This window comes from Bombus vancouverensis, chromosome 2, assembly GCF_051014615.1.
Source record: "Bombus vancouverensis nearcticus chromosome 2, iyBomVanc1_principal, whole genome shotgun sequence".
In the NCBI taxonomy this organism is placed as follows: domain Eukaryota; kingdom Metazoa; phylum Arthropoda; class Insecta; order Hymenoptera; family Apidae; genus Bombus; species Bombus vancouverensis.
In genome coordinates this window covers 8,779,623-8,799,729 of record NC_134912.1, presented here as the reverse complement: position 1 = coordinate 8,799,729, position 20,107 = coordinate 8,779,623, and the positions used below count along the sequence as shown (strand labels likewise).

Sequence of the window (20,107 nt, the reverse complement as noted above, 5' to 3'; positions counted from 1 at the left end):
TTAATCGTACCTATGGATAACTTCAGCAGCTTCGTCTAATTCATAAGGATTACAGATCAAGGCTTCGTGCATCATCTCCCCAGCTCCAGCGAATGGAGAAACGATCAACACACCAGGTGGTGTGTTAATTTGACAAGCGACGAATTCCTTGGCGACCAAATTCATACCATCTCTAAGTGGTGTAACCAGAGCAACCGCAGCATCCCTATAAAATGCTGCCAATTCGTCCTGACTCACGCAACCATAAATGTAACGGATAGGAGACCAATTCGGTGTCGTAAATCGACCGTTTATGCGACCGATAAGTTGATCCATCTCAAGTTTCAAATCCTGATATTCACGTACGTCAGTTCGCGATGGTACAGCAATTTGAAGCATAGTAACCTAAACAGATATATCATTTCGTCGAGTAATTTGATAGGAAACTCATATATTTTTTTTGTAATTTTCTTTTAGTATCTGATTAATTGAATAAGACAATTTAATAGCTATGTTTTAAACTAAATCTAGAATTATTTGATTTATAGTATTTTATCCTATCATTGAACACTGTTTGTGACCAATAAATTCTTATGTAAGTTTCTTCGTCACTATTTTTCTAAAAGACGGATAGGTCATAACAGATTAACCGTGTGACCTCTTTGGTAACTAGATCTAGCTGAGTTTTATTGACATTTTGCAATACACTCTACTTCAATTAAAACATATTTCAATAATTACAAAATGAATAAATAATACACCTTGAATATTTATTATGAAACATTGCAATAATCCAAAGTAGCTTTACTTAAATAAACGAAACATTTAGACATTAATCTTTCCGTTTTATTTTATTTCATGTGTAAGTACTTTGACCTCATATATGTACCTCCATAAATTACCATATATTAAAATGTAAATATAAGGGAAATGCGAATCTTGTATGATTTTATCATCGCGTTAATATAAATTATAATAATATCGTTACCTGTTCACGATGTTCTGGATGTTTTTCTAGCAGCAGCTCAAAAGCCTTCAATCTGTTGACCAGACCCTTGGTATAATCAAGACGATCAACGCCCAATACAATTTTCTGATTGGTCAACATGACCTTGTTAGCACTCTCGGCTAACGAGACGAATCTATCGAATGGAATGCCAATGGGAAGTGGTCTCACACGAACAGTTCTTCCACCGTGCTCCACTAACAGATTCTTACGATCAACCCTGCACCCAAGACTTCTCTGGCAGCAGTCGACGAAGTTCAGACAATAGTCTTGAATGTGAAAACCAACCATGTCGCAACCTAAAACAGATACAAATAAATTTACATTCTTTGATTCGTAACAGTCAGTTTTCAAGATTTTGGCAAATACTTTATTATAACGTATAATCTAATTAAAATTCGTGAAATTTATATATTTGTATTCGGCTTTTAAGAAATAGAATTTAGTACTTTCAATTCACGTTATATATCACTTCTGGATTAAATTTACAAATTTTAATCGGGAACTTAAAAATTTTTAGCGATATAAGAATCGGTGAAAGCTCACCAAGCATTCCTTGAAGGATTTCATCAGCCCATGGGAACAATCTGAAGATGTCCCATGGTGGGAAAGGGATGTGGAGGAAGAAGCCTAATTTACATCTGAGACGTTTCTCGTCGGCTCGTTGCCGAATCCAATTCGCTGCTAACATTAGGTGATAGTCGTGCACCCAGACCAAAGGCGTGCCATTCGGTTGATTCTTCTGCTCCTTGTAAATTTGTTCCAGTGCACTGACCTAAGTCGATACAAAAACTGAATATTTAGTACTAGAAATATCTGCCTAATATAATGTCTATAATCTCGTTTTTATCTCAATAAAACTCAATTTTTACTAAAGGCATATTTTCGATACTTTGAAAACAATAATTCTTTTTCTCCGATACAATTCTATTACGAATAACTTACTAAGTAACAAAATATTCCACGTATGCGGAACTTTTCAGTTCTCATTACTATTATGACAACATAATATCTCGCATGTAAAGGTACATATCGCTCTGTTTAAGTCGCAGCAAATATTTGTTACCTTGATACCATTTTTAACAATTTCAACGTAACACTTATTTGTAGAGTGCACAAGAGTATAAGAGTATATAGATAACAGTGTACTTCCTGTGTTTCATATCTTATATACATTTTTCTTTATCTGACAATTTTATCCACATAATCGCTGCCTGACATAGCATCATATACATATATCCTCTCGTCGAATTGAATTACTACTCTCTTGCTATTTCAAGTAGCTGACGTCCTATTGTAATTTCAATCGATACTCCATTCGACGGCGATTATACTCACCGTTTTAACAGCGAATTCCTCGTTGACCGCGGAGTACGCTCGCCAATGTTCCGCGATAAAGGTCGCTCGATCAGGCATAGAGTGGAACAATGGCCAAAAGGTTCCATTGCAACATCCATTGTAGTACGCATCGAAGATGACCGGGTCGAAGTGTACTGCCATAACCTGGGGAACAAATATTACGACCTCTTTAATCCGGCTGTAGAATATAACATGCACATAGATATTAATTAGCGTTCGCTGAGATGTCCCAAGGCGATTCTTTGTATAGAACTAAAGAAGCAACTTCGTAGTTTTCCTTTCTTAGCAACTGTGCACATTATTGTTAGAAAAGCAGAGAATAATACGAATCGCGTAGAAAGTAATGATATTTGTTGATGTTATATGTATTTTTATTTTTATTTAACTTCTGCATCTTAATTTTTATATCTTTTAATTCATAAGAAAAATGTACGTAAAATGACATGGTCACATTGCTAATTTCGTTTCTTTTTCTCTATTTATTTAACTTCCAAATCTTTATTTTTATACATTCTGTGTATTCTTAAGGAAATCTCTCTCCCCTTTTTATGCTTTCACGTGCTTTTAGAGGATGAGTTAATTTCAAAAGCGCGATTTTTCAAGATACTGCAATTACTAGCGTATTTATTTTTTAAAGATACGATCCTGATATAGAAAAATATATTTAGAAAAGAACGGAGCACAACAGGATATCGATATGTGTAGATTCTATATTTTAAAGATAACCAGTTAACGTTAATTTTCTATATTATTTTGAATGTGAAGGAATATTTCAATTTTTATAGAATCAAGTGGAAATTTTAATTCACCCATGTAACATCCTGCCATTTGGCTGAATTAATTATTCAACTTCTTCATTCTATCTTCTGACATTTCAATAACGTATCAAATGTACGTGAAAGATATATCAAAATCATACGAGGAAAGGTGATTGGCGACGACTTTTATAATGAAAGAAACTCCCTTTGAGATACATAAAGGCTATAGAAACCGTTACTTGGAAAAGACAGTATTATTACAAATAGAAACATGTACTCATTTGTATTTTTAAATTTTTACAATAGAAAACAATGAGATCAACGGACCTCTTTTTTAACATAACAATGGGTCGTTAAGCTACCTATTTTCTTCCTCAGCACAATGTTTTCTTCTCGGAAAGAGACTCCACGAGATGCAAAATGATTAAGGAAAAGCTATCTCCTGTTTCTTTCGTTCGAGAATATCAAACACGGTCAAATGTATATAGAATATAATGGCTCGCGAAAATATTTGAACACATACTATAGACAATTTTATATATATATGTCTATAATAAATAAATAAATAAATAAATAAAATAATAAATAAATATTTAGATATTGTGTGTGTTACATAAGACATTTTCAAATTTCATTGGCCCTGTAACGAGACACAGATATCGTCAAATTATATCAGACATATTTGAAAACAATCTAAAAATTTATATAGAAATTATGAGATATTTGCTGCAAACATATATTTGATAAAAAAATTAGTATACTACATGAATACACATTTTAACCGTACGGTAAATGTCAAAGATGGTCCCATTAAATATTGAAGTTTATCAATATAATAATTGATTTAATTTCTAATTTTGTTTCGTATAATCCAATTTCATGGATTCGTTATCGTCTTTTCAAAATTCCATTATGTCCATCGTACCTAGTTTTATATTCTTGATCTTCTTTTAAAATCCCTTACGATCAATTCCACATTGGGAATTATAAGCAAGTTTGATGACACTGCTTAATGGTGTGAAAGCAATTCTACACTCGATTGCCACAAATAGTCACAGCGTCGATCGAATGCAGCAAATAACTCGACAAATGTTAAATCAACGACGTTACACGTTCTGTCGATCGTCATACGCGTTTGCAGATTGATCGTCGCCATTGCAGGAAGCATATAATAACAATAGACGCAAATTCCTAAGCCGTGGTATACAATTTTCTTTATCAAAAGCAACGATCAAAGATTCAGACATCGTCGCTTCGTAACACGAAATTACATCGACATTAATCTGATAATAAAAAACAAACTGTGTACTTGAGAAGGAACAAGAGATAAACATAATATCATTTAAAAATTGTGGGACGCCTGAGTGTCTACAATTTTAAGAATGTACCCAGTATAGTATACCAGAACACTGCAATTTCAAAGAAAGTCTATTTTAGATTACACAATTTTATTATGCAACTATTTTCGTTGGTAGAAGTACAATAGGATTTAACAAGCTCGCCAATTTCTTCAGTTTTTAAATGTGTCAAGTTGGATAAAAAATATTAAAATTGCGATGCATTAAATATTAATGTATCGAGCCAATATTTCTTATATCCCTGAGATTTAGTGCGTCCAGGAAACTCGAATAAGAGCTAGAGATTTTACTTGGAGCCATTTGTAGTGTCTATATAACTCCAAACGAGTCTACCATATAAGTATCGATTTTAATTAGCAGTGAGAAATTTCTTTGGCTATCACGAAAAATAGATCATAAAATTCCGTCATAAATTCCAGCAACGTATAAAACGAAACAATGTTCCAACGAACGGAGACATGGTTGAGTTTTATGATGATGAAGGAGATTTAGTTGACTCGTACTACTTGACGAAGTTTCGAGTCTGCTCTAGTTACGACGAGGTGGTATCTTTCCAGAATTTTTTCATTTATCTGCTTTAGAAGTAAGTATCTACCTAAAGATACTACCCACTTTTAATTTTGTCAAACATTAAAAAATTTCTTAAAATTCCCTACATATTCTCAGGGAAAGATTTCTATTACCAAAAACCATTCCCTATCGATTCTACGCCAAATATTACAAATAAAATCGTAAGTTTTCGCTTGAAGTGAATAATTTCGTGTAACTCATTAAACGAAACAAATGCGAACTCTTCTTCGGTAATGTAGGTCGATTCGAACAAACAACAAATTGTACGAAAGTCTAAGAAACTTTCGGTATTTTCCAACGAAATCGCGAGAAAGTGTAGAAACGAGGCTCGCGTAAATAGCAATCGGAAGTGCATAAAGTCCGGCGTAGGAGTCGATAACACGATAACGCTTAGTTGGCAATACGTGACGAAGTCCCAGAACATCTTTTGTTAATTGCTCGTTATCCTCCTCGACGTTCTTTTGTTTTGCCCGTAGCACGGCCTCCTTTATTTTCTGAACATTGTGAAAACACGTCCACTCTCTGGTTAACGATTGACGCAAGCGGTCAAACAATCGCTAATGAGATAATTATTAATGTTCTCAGCAGGTCTAGACACAACCATCAGAGGACGAATCTGATTGGTGCTTTAATTATCATTATTTTTTAAATATATTGATAAAGATAATGTATAATAGAGTATTATCTAATTTATTATTTAATTACATACAAATAAAATAACATTCTCCCAAAATATATTACGTGAAAATACAAATATTCCAAGCATACTCTGTTCTAATCATTCTAAAATAAAATTATTCCACGAAAAAATGATATCAATTCACCAGGAAACAGAAAGCTTCCTTCGTTGTGTTACATTTATTTATCAGTTGCTGACATTACCTAACCAGCACAGAAAAACCTCGTTAACATCTAAATGCTATCGACTGACGCAAATGAAAGTCCAAATGAATCAAGAAAATGAAACTGACTAGCAGTATTAACTGTTTCTTTGTGTGGTGCTTTTACCGTCCCTATTATTTGACTTGGACATAATGTGGAAAACGAAAAAAATTATATAAGCCACGATAGATTGGTCCCTGGCCGACGAAGTTCAAAAGAACTTATCGATACAACGATTGCATTATAACGTTCTTGTATCACGCCACTCCTTTGTTTCCCTTTGATATTCATTAATGGTGAATGGGATGTATTGAAGAAAGAAGAAAAATAATATTGACGAGATACTGTAAACTTGCTGCAGCTTTTTTCGTATTAGCATTAAGAATTATTATTCCACGATATTACTAAAAGAACAGGCTAAAATAAAACAGAATAGCAGGAATTTATGGAAATATCTTTTACAACATAACTAGGTCATTATTACGTAATTTTCAAATATATTCTAGATGGTTAATATATTAATGTGAAGTATTGATATGAAAACATAATGGTTACTGCTACCACGAATAAATCATTATCATCGAATTCGTTGAATTTTGAAATTTACCGAATTAATAATATTAAAATTAACAAGTCGCTATAGCTGTTTTAAAATAAAATAAAAGATTCTAAATAGAGTACTTATTGTTAGTAAATATTATGATGAGCACCTCCTTTAAACGTCTGACATATCTTTAACGTATGTGTTATGATCATAATGTGTTGTTCTGATTTGAAAACTAGAAATCAATAACTGATACAGATAGTATCTAATTATCGATGCAATAATATAATGATACAGTAATAAATACAGTAATAAATAAAATAAAATTAAAAGGATATACATACATAGATACACAGGTAGCTTATGTTAGATATATTGTAAAGAATATATTACAAGGAAGTATCATCATGATAAAAATAGTTATTTAAGTGGTTTCACCCGTATCATTCACTATATTTAACATTGCAACAATAAGAAGTATAGACGTCAATGATTGCAAAAATATCTACGATTTCTTGGCGGTCGTTCATTTAATGTCAAGTATCAAGATTACAATGTATATAATGTATATGCAATAATATACATGCAAACAGCTGCTCGGTTTAGCGTGAAGCGCGCTATTTGTCTTGGCAAGTCTGAGTTTGTCCTTTCGTAACGACATCATGATGATTTTATTGCATAAAAATACGTTTTTCAAGTATCTTTAAATTCTTCTAGCTATACATCTTTTGTATACTGCATCGCTATAGTTTAATGTAGATATATGTATAAGTACACGACATTTTCGTTGTATTTTGCATAGAAATGCATGAAAACGTGTTTTATAATGATTTCAAATGAAAACGCAATCAATCTCGTGATGTAAGCGGAAGCATGCAATATGTGTAATTTCATTTACATATCATAATATAAATAATAAAAAACAAATGAATAAACGACACGTGCTCGTCTTGTAAAACTTACAACGTTACATATCTATGCTTTCAAAATAAACAAAGGTGGATATAGCGATTCACGAGATTACCTATAGTTAATCCAGAGATTTAGGTATTAAATAAAATTGTCCCTATTATAATCTACAACTATTGATTCTTTTTCATAACTTCATCCGTTAGTTTAAAAAAATTTATCTCCAAGCTCGATATACAGTCTTAACAATTCATAAAAGTTTCTAACGCTTCAATAGTAGATTAAAACTGGAAAAGTACAGAAGGCACATACACGTTGTACATCTTTTTCTGTTCAAAATATCTGTTGACTATTCTGAAAGATTAAACTGTGTTATCTGTTTGCATATGTTTTTCTTATTATTTTTCATGTAACAAATGCGCAAAATTTTATGTCATAAAACAAGATAAACATTTCTTAAGTCTACAGTCAAATGGAATTTAATTGTTTAGAAGAAATAATTAGAAAAGTCAAAACACATAATTAAATAAAGATTCTTCAATACTCCAATATTTTAATACCGAAATAGAAGAAATCTCAGGAATCTTCGATACTCGACAAGAACAAAATTTACTCCCAAATTTCAACGAATAAAATCAATCCAAACCAAACAAACATGAAAACAGAATTCCAAATAAATCTATCCGGACACAACGATATGAATTCTAGTGTGATATGTATGTACAAAGATTTCCTAACATTCTACCAAGTTCGACTAATGTTTCACACTTCGTAGACGTCGTATGAGGCATTAATCAACGCTGGATCATGATATTTACGCATGGTCCCAGAAGCAGACGAAAAAAAGGAAGGACTGAATCTTCCTCAAAACAATTTAAGTATTACGAGGTCACGCAAACGTATCAGACGTAACAAAATTGTGTTGCGTCACGTTAACGAATCTCGTCTGTCCCGCCAAGCTGACTGACGATGATCTGATCGGCTTATACTCGCTTATCGACTGTGAGTCCAGGGAAAATTTCCGAGATCGCGTAAAACACGTGATTAGCGAAAGACACGCCGCGTGGGCGTGCATGTCACAAAATTTGACGTAAGAACGTGTGAATCGAAAAAACGTTATCGAAGTCTGTAGCGAAATTGAACGCGGCTGATAAACGTCGTCGGATTCGCGAGCGTCACGCCACTGATAACCCCTCTGATGATTTGACCTCTCGACACGATTATCGTGACACCAGATCCTTGCCTCAGATCCATTCGTATACGAGCTGATCGACGCTTTGTAAAAATCATTTAAGGAGCTCGGAGGTGATTTTTCACCAGTGATTTCCGAATAAGGTCGCCGAGGATTGGCTCGATGACTGATTAAAAACAACTCAAGGTCCGGCTACGTTTCGGAGATTGGAAAACATTTCGGGGAAACGTAATCGAGGAGAGCTGATACGAGATGATAATTGAAGGTCTCTATGGGAGAGACTGTGGGCTCATTTGTTGGAATTAGAGGATAACATCATTCAATTTAACCTGTTAACCGGGTCATTTATTCAGCAAAGATTATAAGAATTATATCTAAACTCTTCGAATTAGATACGTAACTGATTTGATCAGGCAGTAAATCAAATTTTGGCAAATGAAGTTCGGATAGACAGAGAAGGGGAAGAGATTTATGACAAGAATTAGTTTAATAGAAAGGGAATCAAGAAAATTACAGTTCGTAGTTGAAAAATTAGCTTAATTAAGAATCAGATGCTCTATAGAACTTGATGCCCAAAGCAAGCAATTTTTGAATTGATTTTACAATTCATTACATCTCAATGTGCAATCAAAATTTGTCTCGGAAACATTTTACGTATTTTCTCATCCAAACGAATCAAGCATCCTCTATCGATTATATAATAACTACTTCGTCATACTAATGCAAAATTGATGAATCCTAACATTTCACCAATATTTCTGTTTTATTCGATGAATTTACCAATAATCCATTTTTCTCTTTTCCGCGGTTAACCCTTTCAACACGGTAGAAAAATTCTTTTCATCAGTTCTTAATAACAGGAGCATAATAATACGATAGAAACGGAAACAGAATTACTAAAAAATTAATTTTTGTAGAGCGGATAGAAAACGTTAAAATAATTCAAAATCAGTTTTACTGAGAGAAGATACATTTATCGTGTTCAGTTAATAAGCTGTTAAACTACAGTGTTGCGTATGCACAACATCGAACATGAAAGGGTTAAATGCATATCTGCTATTCCATAACTCAACTCCGATAAAACAAAAGAATCATACATGAAACTCATATACATATATATATACATATGTATATGTATGTATGTATACATATATATAGTTCTTCCTAAACGTTATTTAGGACAAAAACAAGATATTCTATCTATGCTTGAGAAAAACCCCCGCAACACTGTTATCACAGATACGTAAACACCACCCCCACTATACGATCTTCGTTTGTTCGTTTTTCTCTCAATATTTCCCTTAAAGACGTGGATATAATGATGTATTCATATCAACACGAGACATCGTATTTCCTCGGGAAAATAATGAAGAGGAGTATGATACAACGTTGAGAATAGAAACTCAGCCTCGCAAGTCGGTACACAGGCTACTTTCAAAGTAGAAAGAGACAGACTCTTATGAAAGGCCAGGAAGCTTCGTGCAAATTCCTTGAAAGTCTCTTGCTTTCGATCGTTATAAGTGATAATATATATTTATCGACAAATAAATAAACGTCTATATGATGGCGTTTTATATTATTATGTAATTGGTAAACTGTGGATGTTCATGCATTTATTAAAAATTGACAGATGCAAAAATGTACAAAGTATTTGTAATGTAAATAAAATATGTGAAACATTCATATTCTTTTTTATATAAAAAAGTTACATATATTCTATAAACATATAAATATTTAAATATTATTTATATACCTAATTTGGTAGAGTTACTTTAGTTAGTACAATTAATTAGCAAATAATTGGTTAACAAAACATTCACAGTAAGTAGAGGGGACACAGTATATATATTAGAAACGATTAATTAAATATATGCAGTAAGTGAAAAAAATTTCTATTCAGATTCCCTTTCTTTAATCGTGATCATAAAAATATAAATTCGCATCAACATTCGCAATCTAGTAATTCTATCATAAATTATAAAATTTGTTTCACAATTTCTTTGGACTTAAGAGAGTTTTAGGCAAAAAGCTTCTTATTTTCAATTTAAAATTTCGTACAAACAACTTTATGAAAAGTCACATACAAATAAAAATATATATCGCGCTTATATCGGATATTTACCATTTCTCCATTTCGCTGTTGTACATTTAAAAATTCTGCTATCGCTCCAGTATCTCTTTCTCAAAGCTTAACGTAACTTTTGTATGTCACTTCATATCTATTTCCCCTCTATATTATCTTCCAGGAATATCTGATCTCCTTTTACGAAGATCTTTTCCTTGTAGCCACAAGCTACGCCACCGTTAACCAGGGACAATTGGCTCGTTCCGCAACAGATCAAATTCGTTCCCTGTGGATCGCGATTTGATTAACTCGATACCGAACAATTCCCTTTATTTGCTCGTTTCAAAGTTCAAAGGTAAATCTGTATAACCAAGACACAGTTACAGCTGACGCGGTTCTAAATTATGCTGTCTGATATCCGGTTCGTTATTGATGACGTTTTCCCATCTTTCTTTCCATCGATGTTTACTCCTATGGTTATTCGAAACGCGAAGCTTTATAATTGAAACGATTGAAGGATTTCGTCGACTCGATATCACAGGGATTACATTGATTTAGTCGATGTAGAGCAATTTTATTTAGTCGATGTAGAGAATCGGTAGCATAAGCGTTGATTGCAATTATGACGAAAATAATCCTTGGACATAATGATCTGTCTAATGTAAACGGTAACCGGTGACGTAGATTACTGTAGAGATACAAATTGTTACGAAGAGGACACGAAAATTTGTTAGATACGGTTAATTCAGCTGGTAATTTTGAATAGAAATTGTTATATTAAATATAGTTTCCAGAGAAAATATTTAGAGAATTCTTCTATCGCAGTAAAGAAGAATTTTATTTGCAAGGTTAGTAATTTAAAATGTAAAAATTTACCTGATAATAATACAATTTTTCTGATAAAAACGTAGTATATTCTTTTTTTGTATACAGTTTTTCTAGTTTTTAAATCTAAAATTAACAATATCCAAGACCTCGTTTGCATTTTTCTGATGTAATACACTTCATATGTAAATTATTCATATGTAAGATATTACAAGACTGAAATATTACATAAAAAGTCCACAGACATTTTGTTAAAAAATTGTAACGGAATAATACAAAACGTGAAAGATATGATAATGTTTTTTCCCCATAGTTCGATACAAGCAAGGAGAAATATTTCATGCTTATATTGTTCGTTAATATAATCTGTCTAATTTGCATAATGCATAATTGTGTACTGATGATACTATTTTACAAAGATCTTGGTAGAGATTATTTAAGCGCTAATTCAAATACAACGTTTGGCATAATCAAATGCATAAATAGCTAATTCCAAGGCTAGAAACAATCGTAAGACAAATGGATAATTCTTATTGTAAGTTCGTCAAATTCTTTCTGTTAGCCTTTAAAGAACCGATTTTTTATTGAATTTATCATCGGTTTTCTAAAGTTTTTGTAATTTTTCTTGCGTTTATAACTACATAAAGCGTGAGAAGATTAACTAAAGGAAGTCCATGTTACAGAAATTCATACATTTTAAACACTTTCCAGCATCCAACGAATGCCAGTTAGATTAAATCGAAATCTAATTAGGTCGATCATTTTCCTTCTCAATACAAGTGAAACAGTGTTTAGCTCGGATCAAACTCATTTCCTAGTAAGAATGACGATGTTTGCTGAACGAGTGACATTAGTAAGGTTCAGTGAATTTTATTCCAATCGAATAAATGGCTCTTTTTGATTCGAATTGCTTCTGCTTGAGTATAGTTCAGTCCCAAAGTACGTAATTCCTATCAGTTTATTAACTTCGGAACAAATAGCGTAGATACGTATAAGGAGCAATAGTAAATACTACCGTCCGTATTAAGGCATCCTTATAAAAGAATCGAAGAAGTATGAATGTGATTAATTATCAAGTTTTCAATGACTTTACTATTTTTAAATTCGCTATGACATAATACGTGTCGTCTCCGACATAACTGCTACCTATTTCTGTTTTATATATGGAACACGGTCGCTTAATTGCACACATTTATTAAGTACAATTTAGCAATGTTGTTAACAAGAATTGCGGTCAATTTTCTCAAGAGCAGTAACAAAAGAATGATGGAAAATTTCCAATAAGAATTAAATTTGTAATGCTAATAATATGGTGCTCTATTTTGAACTTCTTCCTCTGGAAGTAATAATAATTCTATAAATATAATTCGTTGAATTCTACGTTATGCAATAATTTATGTAATAAATTACGTAATTCTAAGTTATAGAAAAGTAAACTGATTTCAAAAAGGGTAGTTTCTCATCAATATCCTATCATATTATTGCCCAATTATATTTATTGGATATATATTATAATTAAATATTCCTAACACGATGTGAACGAAATAAATTACAAATTTGCGTGAAAATAGTTGATAGATATCAAAGCTGGTAGAAAAGAACAATTCCATCGATTTGTTAAAAAACTAGTTACACGGTGTTGGAATCGAATACTCTTTTCAAAATTCGAATGATTCTTACATCCGTAGTAAAAACTTAAACAATCTTTCTAAACAGATACAAAGGGCAGACAAACAAAGATCATCGCTTATCAGTAAGCATGGCCAGGCACAAAAAATATTTATGTATATAGCGTCAGTGGTCATCGTGAACAAGTCTAATCAAAATTAATTCTCACGATAATACTTTTTGTTGGACTTTTTTTGGAATACTTTTGTTGTTATTGGACGCTGGCTGCCGAGGCTTGTTCAAATTGATAAGTAAAAACTGAGGAAGATGCGTATCAGGAGAAAAATACCAGTCATTACGGAAGAGGAGTGTTTGAGTAAACTACAAATTATTCCAATCATCTTCTTGATGAGTAATTTCACTAGTCTGGCAATAATTTGATATGATAAAACTTGTTAGTTACTCGTTGTTTCTTTTAATTCTATTATAGAATGATTCCGAGTATTTAAACAGAGACTATGTTGAATTATTTAATTTGCTATTTCAAGAATCTAAAGAAATTTCAAGAGTCTAAAGGAAATTTAAAGTAAACTGTTTAAACTAAATTGGAAATTTGGAATAGTCGATTCTAAAATATTTTGAAATTAAATTGAAATAAATTTGAATGAAATTGTAATGAACATTAGTGTCATAATAACAATGTTTGAAATTGAAGATTGCACGATTCTGCAGATTAATCACGTCTAAAATTATATTCCAGAATTATAATTCCAGCGGAAAACGTTACATAAACGCGAGTTTATTACAGGGAAGAACATTTATTTTACAAGAAGCCTCTTTATTCACAGGCACAGTTCAAGATAACAGTGAAACTTTCGGAAGTTACCACTAAAAGCTACAAATCGATGGAATATTTTTTTGGTAATTCTTATTTTACTTAGATCTTACAAATACCGAACACGAATAAATCAAACGTGGCAGCAAGAATAAACTGTCAATGCCAAGGTCAACGCGCACACTATGATATCAGAACGTGTATAGGCAAACACATTGCGTGGGTGTTAAATGAGGAAGAAGATCGTTGTCACATAATAAAATCGTGACAATATATTTGAATCATAGCTCGTTATGTGCCTTCGTCATGTTAACGGCAAATTTCAATATCCACATAAAACTGATTTCTACGAAATATCCTTGAAACGTTTCTTTCCCTGAATGAATCATTCGTGCAGAGTGTAAGTTTAAAGACCGGGCCAGATTGTTGACATGTATTTCTATTGCAAATGAATCGAGAAAAAAAATTATAAGAAAAAATGTTGCACTGTCTATTTAATTGCAACATGCAAGAACAGTTATAAGACTATTCTTTGTTTTTAATACTCGAATATTTGTAACAAAATATATTTCATTTATTTAGTAAAATGTTAACTAGAAAATTGTTTGAAATCAGTATTTTAACAAATGTAGAATTCTCCAAGTTACATAAACTGAGAAAGAAGTGTAGAAAAAAAGAACATTTTCAATATTTACATTTAATTTTAGTCTATCTAGCTTCAATGTCCTTTGGAAATGATAAACGAACAAAAATACACACTACAGGAACGAACGATAAGTAGATATGCACACTTTTGTTTCGTTCTGACATTTGCAATGTAAACTATGAATCCTCAGAACGGTATAGACTTATTTTTTATAATTAGGTTGAAATCAGTAGTCAGGAATTATTCCATAAGAGAAATTTTAAAAAATTATAGGTTCATTTGCGATTAACACAGAATCAATAAGTCATCCAAGAGAAATTATTAATTCTATGCTAAATACACTGTCATATTCATATAAATATCGACCAATACTTTATTATCTGATAACGCAAATAATGATAATGGATCTTTACCGAGAAATGCAATAATTACAGCCCAACATTCACTCGATATTTACAACAAGCACTTATTTTCATAATACTCATGTATTAACTAATCATCTCTAAACAAACTACTCTAGCAACCTAAATAGGCACCTAAATAAGATTACCGAAATATACGACTTCCGATAAAACTCGTAGAATCCCTTTGTTTAAAATCCATAAATATTAGGTCGTCCGATAAGTTTCTTTCTTTTCATAAGGTGATAATATATGAACAATAATTTCTGTTTTATATTATTTTATTGAATTAAGTATGATCCATTTCGTTACGTTTCTATTATTATGTTCGTGCATAATTCAATAAACTAATATAAAACAAAAAACATCGTGCGTCTATTATTTCCTTATAAAACGAAAGAAATTTTTCGAACAACCTAATACATACGAAAACGTTTTATTGACAATGTATCATCAAATTCAATAATATTTTCTACGAAAACCTTTAACCATTTTTCACGAAGATTGCAAAAAATTTTCAGAAAATCTCTACAAAAGATACGATCTTCCGGAAAAGATTTATAAAAAACGATAAAAGCGAATGGAAAACTAGGTTAACACGGAGGAGAGATGGTCTCGTGACAATTTCACCACAATCGGAATTCGATATTAGAATTGACCGATGCACCGGAATCTATATTATACCTATGAGCTAGGGCGAGCTTAATTATAAAATACTTTAGCCGGTGTCAATCGTGATAAAATCTAAAAAGCGTGGGCGAGGGAGAACGATAAATTATATTTAACGTATTTCCTGGCTAGGCTAGGAAATAAATGAGTTTCCCGTAGAGAGTCGCAAACCATCCTCTTCAAATCTTCTCGAACTTTGACTTTCTCACCGAATCCTTTAGAAGGAAAGTTTAGCAATTATATAATTAAAAAAAAAAAATGAAAAAAGAAATTTTAATTACTTCTTTGCAAATATGCATAAAGTGAATGAAATGCATAATAAAAGAATATTTATGAAAACAAAGAATTCATAAACTAATTAAATTATATCTAAGATAAATATAGAAATAAGTGGCAAGTAACAAATTAACCCGCCTTTGAAATTGAATAAAATTAATAATAGTGATATTTATCGGTAAATTTAATTTATTCGTAAAAAATAATGGAATCTATTACATTCTATATTTTCGAATTGAAAATTAAACGTCGACATAACGAAGCATAACAATAGATAGTATATAACCACATAAATCACAAAAACAAGACTTCATATGTATGGGAAAATATTATTCTTTATTTTTAATCGCTGTCGAATACTCATCGGACAAATTGCAAGGAATTTATAGGGGTTCATAAAAAAAAAAAAATATTTTCAATTTATCTTTCATGTAAAATCTGGATTGTTCTATTATTTCGATTATATCACTTGTTCGTATATTATGATTACGACTGTATTGCATTATATTGCGTCTCATAATTACACGCTACCGACACGCGAGATAGTTCCTATAATTATCGATTGGCACGAGTGCGACACGCGGAGAGATTGAAGAAAACATGCGTTCCCTTAAAAGAATCATATTTTATTTTAGTTCATAGCTTTACGTATCAGCCAATTCGAATAATGTATCGAACTGCATCGAGTTTCCGCGGTTAGAATAGGATTACTAACTTCGCAAAATGAACGTATAATGTAAAATTCAAGCAGCTGAACGGATATACTTATTCAAATATATTTAACCTCGTTGCATTGTAATGAATTCGCGACAATGAATTCGCGACAATGAATTCGCGACAATGAATTCGCGCAGTAGTCATTTAACGGAAGTCATCATAGTTCTCCGAGACTGACATCTCAATCACTCGATAAAACCCATAAAAAATTCAAGTAAAATTTCTATCGATGATATTCATAGCGTGGAATTATCTTTTACTAATTTCCATTTCATTTTACTATTTTTATTAGATAGTAATTAAATAACAAAAAAGACAAAATTAATTTTTTGGCTAACCACAATTTCTAACAGATTGATTTTCTTTCTCTTTTTAGATTCTACAGGATGAGAACGAACTATAGTTGTGCTGCGCTATAATTTACACAAATTGGACTACGTACTTGTTCTCTAAGTGATAACATACAAGATGAATTTTTACACTTGTTTTTTTCTTAATAAAGTGAAAGTGATCAAAACATGATATATAGATAATACAAAAGGAAAATATTTGCTTAAAACTACGTGATTCTTGAAAACATATAAATCTTACTTCATCCAATTTTCCATCCAACGAATAACTTTATATCATTAGATATTAAAACCTTCTATCTCTTCCACAGCTTTTTACATCAAAATTCAGGCCGGAGCTATTATAAATTTCCCCAATGACGTAAATAGTATCTCAAGCAAAATTGCTCGACCTTGATATTTGCTATGCGCGTTATCCTCATTTTTTCATCAGAAATTCGTTAACAATGTAATCAACACATAACAAAAGACATTTCCGCAGCGATCTGTTATAGATATTCATTCGACAATGTGCAACCGTGTTCGTCGTAACAATTACTGTCGATTAATAGCAATGTTTCTCCATAATATCGTTCCCATCCGATGAAAATATCTTCACGCGCACGTTATCGTCGTGTATTATTGAAGGCGTAAAAGATCGACGTAACTTGCAAAAATGAAGATTCGTAAACAGACGATGTTATGTCTTTTGGTATCTTTTGTTTCAAACGTTTGCTAACGTCTCGTAATATACAATTTAACTTCGAAACTTTTCAGTAAATATTTTTAACTAGACCATTCGAAAATTAAAAGTTTACGATCTATTGCTAATAATAATGAAATAACGATGAAAATGAATGGTGTTAAAAAACATTCTCTAGCAAATTTCACCTCGAAATATATTACATTTAAATGTCAAATTTTCGGATGACCTATTATTTCGTCCACTCGATGAAAATTGTGTAAGAAGAAAAGTGTAAAAATAGCACCTACCTTGCTGGATAGAAGACCAGCAGTCGGTGTACGATCGTTAGGATCGGACTCCGGGATCGGTTCATTCGGGTTCTCCATGTGCATACCTGGCCATCCAACCCACACTCCATTTCCGCTTATAACCACCGGTGCTACCGCTGTTACAAGACCTCCAGCACTAAAATGAGGAAAACGTACCAACGTTATCAGAAGAAGGTGTCACCAGGGAGAGAGCAAATAGAAAAAGGTGGTGTGCGTACAATGGTATGCATACAATAATGTGCGTACATGACAAATATCAGTATATATAAAAGTAGAAAACTCAGTCTTCACGAGCAGCTCATAGAACACAGACGATCTGTTTGGATCTCACTTGGATCTATTTACTTCCTGAGACCATTTGAATGGTTTTGAAATACAAAAAAAATGTTAATGGCGTTGGAAAAAGTATAATTTTAACAAGGTGGAAGAACGTGTTATGTTTTGAATAAACTTGAGTACGAAGAGTAGGTAAACATATTTTTTTATAACATGTGTTTTAGTCACAGATCTATGTTTCATTTCTATTATATTAATTGCAATCGGATTGAAGTACTTTTAAATAGTAGAAGATTTAGTATGTCTGAGTATAACTACATAAGTCCATATAAGCACCTAAGTCACGAAACACATGCCAATCTTGATTAAAATATTTGTACAGCTGCATTCTGGTTAAACTCATAAAAAAGACAATGTAATTTACATTTCTGCTATGTGTTCCAGAGTTATAAACCAACAAAATGAAGAGCGGATAGAAAAGAGGACGTACAAATGCTGATTTTGGACATCTTTCAACAAGGAACCCGAACATTTCGGTGAAATTTTAGAGTAAGACTATCTAATAGGAAAACTACGTTATTTCAACATATAATTAGTAGATAGAAAATATTTTTTTCTCGCTTTTTACTACTTGATACTGAAGCACTTATGTAATATAAACCTGATCAAATTAGACCTATTCCATAATAATAACATTTTATAATAAATAATATGATTTCGTTCTTATTCTAAATTCACAAATATCTAGTGGTCCATAGATGAAAGTGTAAATGATAAAGGAAAAAAGATAATGTACAAATATTTTTCTTTGATTACGCGTATTTTCTATCAATTTTTAACAGAATACCAACAATTTCCGCCTTTAACCAACCGTCTATCGTCTATGTAATAATAATAAAGATAGCGACAAAATCTATGAAAAAAATAATCCCATACGTAAATATAAAAGATCACCGAGTGGTCGTCATCGGCATATCAGGCGATAAGACGAGAATAATATTGAAAGACATCTTCGATCAATTCTGTAACGGTTTGCCAGGGAACACACACACACAAAAGTCACATACAATCATATTTACATAATGACAAATACACGACGATTGTATCAATCTCACGAACGTATATTCTCGGCTTTATATAATCGAACGTATCCAACCACTTTTAACCATTTTATCATCGTTATTAAAATTAATCTAGATTAGTGAAAACAATTGCAAATGTGGCGTCATTAAATTAGAAACATGGAAGGGCGGTAATGTTGTGATATTTTGAAATCACTTGCATAATGTCGCATCTTTCAATGAGATGCACCTGTGAAACTTTCATAAAATTGTTAAAGACTTTGAGGAAAATATTCCGCGATTACCGACGTTAATTTATATTCTCTTATGTAGAATTATCCATTTAACACGTTGGTCGCCACGTCACCCATATCTATGTGACGGGTATACCTCGGTGGGGGGTGTCACCCAAGTATGGGTGACGCTCTTCTTGTTCGAGTTAATTAACACGGAACCCGCGCTCGCGAGAACATTGAGAATGTCAAAAGTATAACATGTACGCTTACTACTACAAACAACTGTTGTGAAATTCATCTATGAACTATGTCGAATACTGATTACTCGTGTTAAGTCTGTGGTTTAGTTTTGAGATAAGTTCGGCTTCTTATCATTCTAAGACAAAAAAGCTTGTCGGCTAGTCCGAATAGATCCAGGCACTGCAAAGGATTAAATTAATTTCTATTTTTATAAACTGGTCTGTCTAGATATAAATTTCTGTGAGGTGCCTTGTTGTATCTTGATTGCTTTTCTTATTCCTTATTCTTGCATTCAACGTATTCATAGCGGTGCGAACCAGAATCAGGTAACAGCGACAATCAACTTAATCAA

At 32.1% G+C, this 20,107-nt stretch overlaps 1 protein-coding gene and 1 long non-coding RNA gene across 3 annotated transcripts in view; one reads left to right on the top strand and one right to left on the bottom strand.

Annotated features, from left to right (window-relative positions):
• Tps1 (Trehalose-6-phosphate synthase 1) overlaps positions 1-20,107 on the bottom strand; it is a 36,161-nt gene that overhangs the window by 4,784 nt on the left and 11,270 nt on the right. For both annotated transcript variants that reach the window (XM_033350261.2, XM_076627506.1), the window contains 5 exons: positions 17,922-18,078; positions 2,324-2,488; positions 1,532-1,760; positions 968-1,284; positions 11-384 (listed from right to left, as the gene is read on the bottom strand). In XM_033350261.2, the coding sequence (XP_033206152.2) occupies positions 11-384; positions 968-1,284; positions 1,532-1,760; positions 2,324-2,488; positions 17,922-18,078 (1,242 nt within the window). The remainder of the gene's footprint in view (positions 1-10; positions 385-967; positions 1,285-1,531; positions 1,761-2,323; positions 2,489-17,921; positions 18,079-20,107) is intronic.
• Positions 16,383-20,082, top strand: LOC117166366 (uncharacterized). Its single transcript, XR_004466235.2, has 3 exons — positions 16,383-16,813; positions 16,976-18,406; positions 18,663-20,082. It is a non-coding gene; the product is annotated as an uncharacterized LOC117166366 (long non-coding RNA).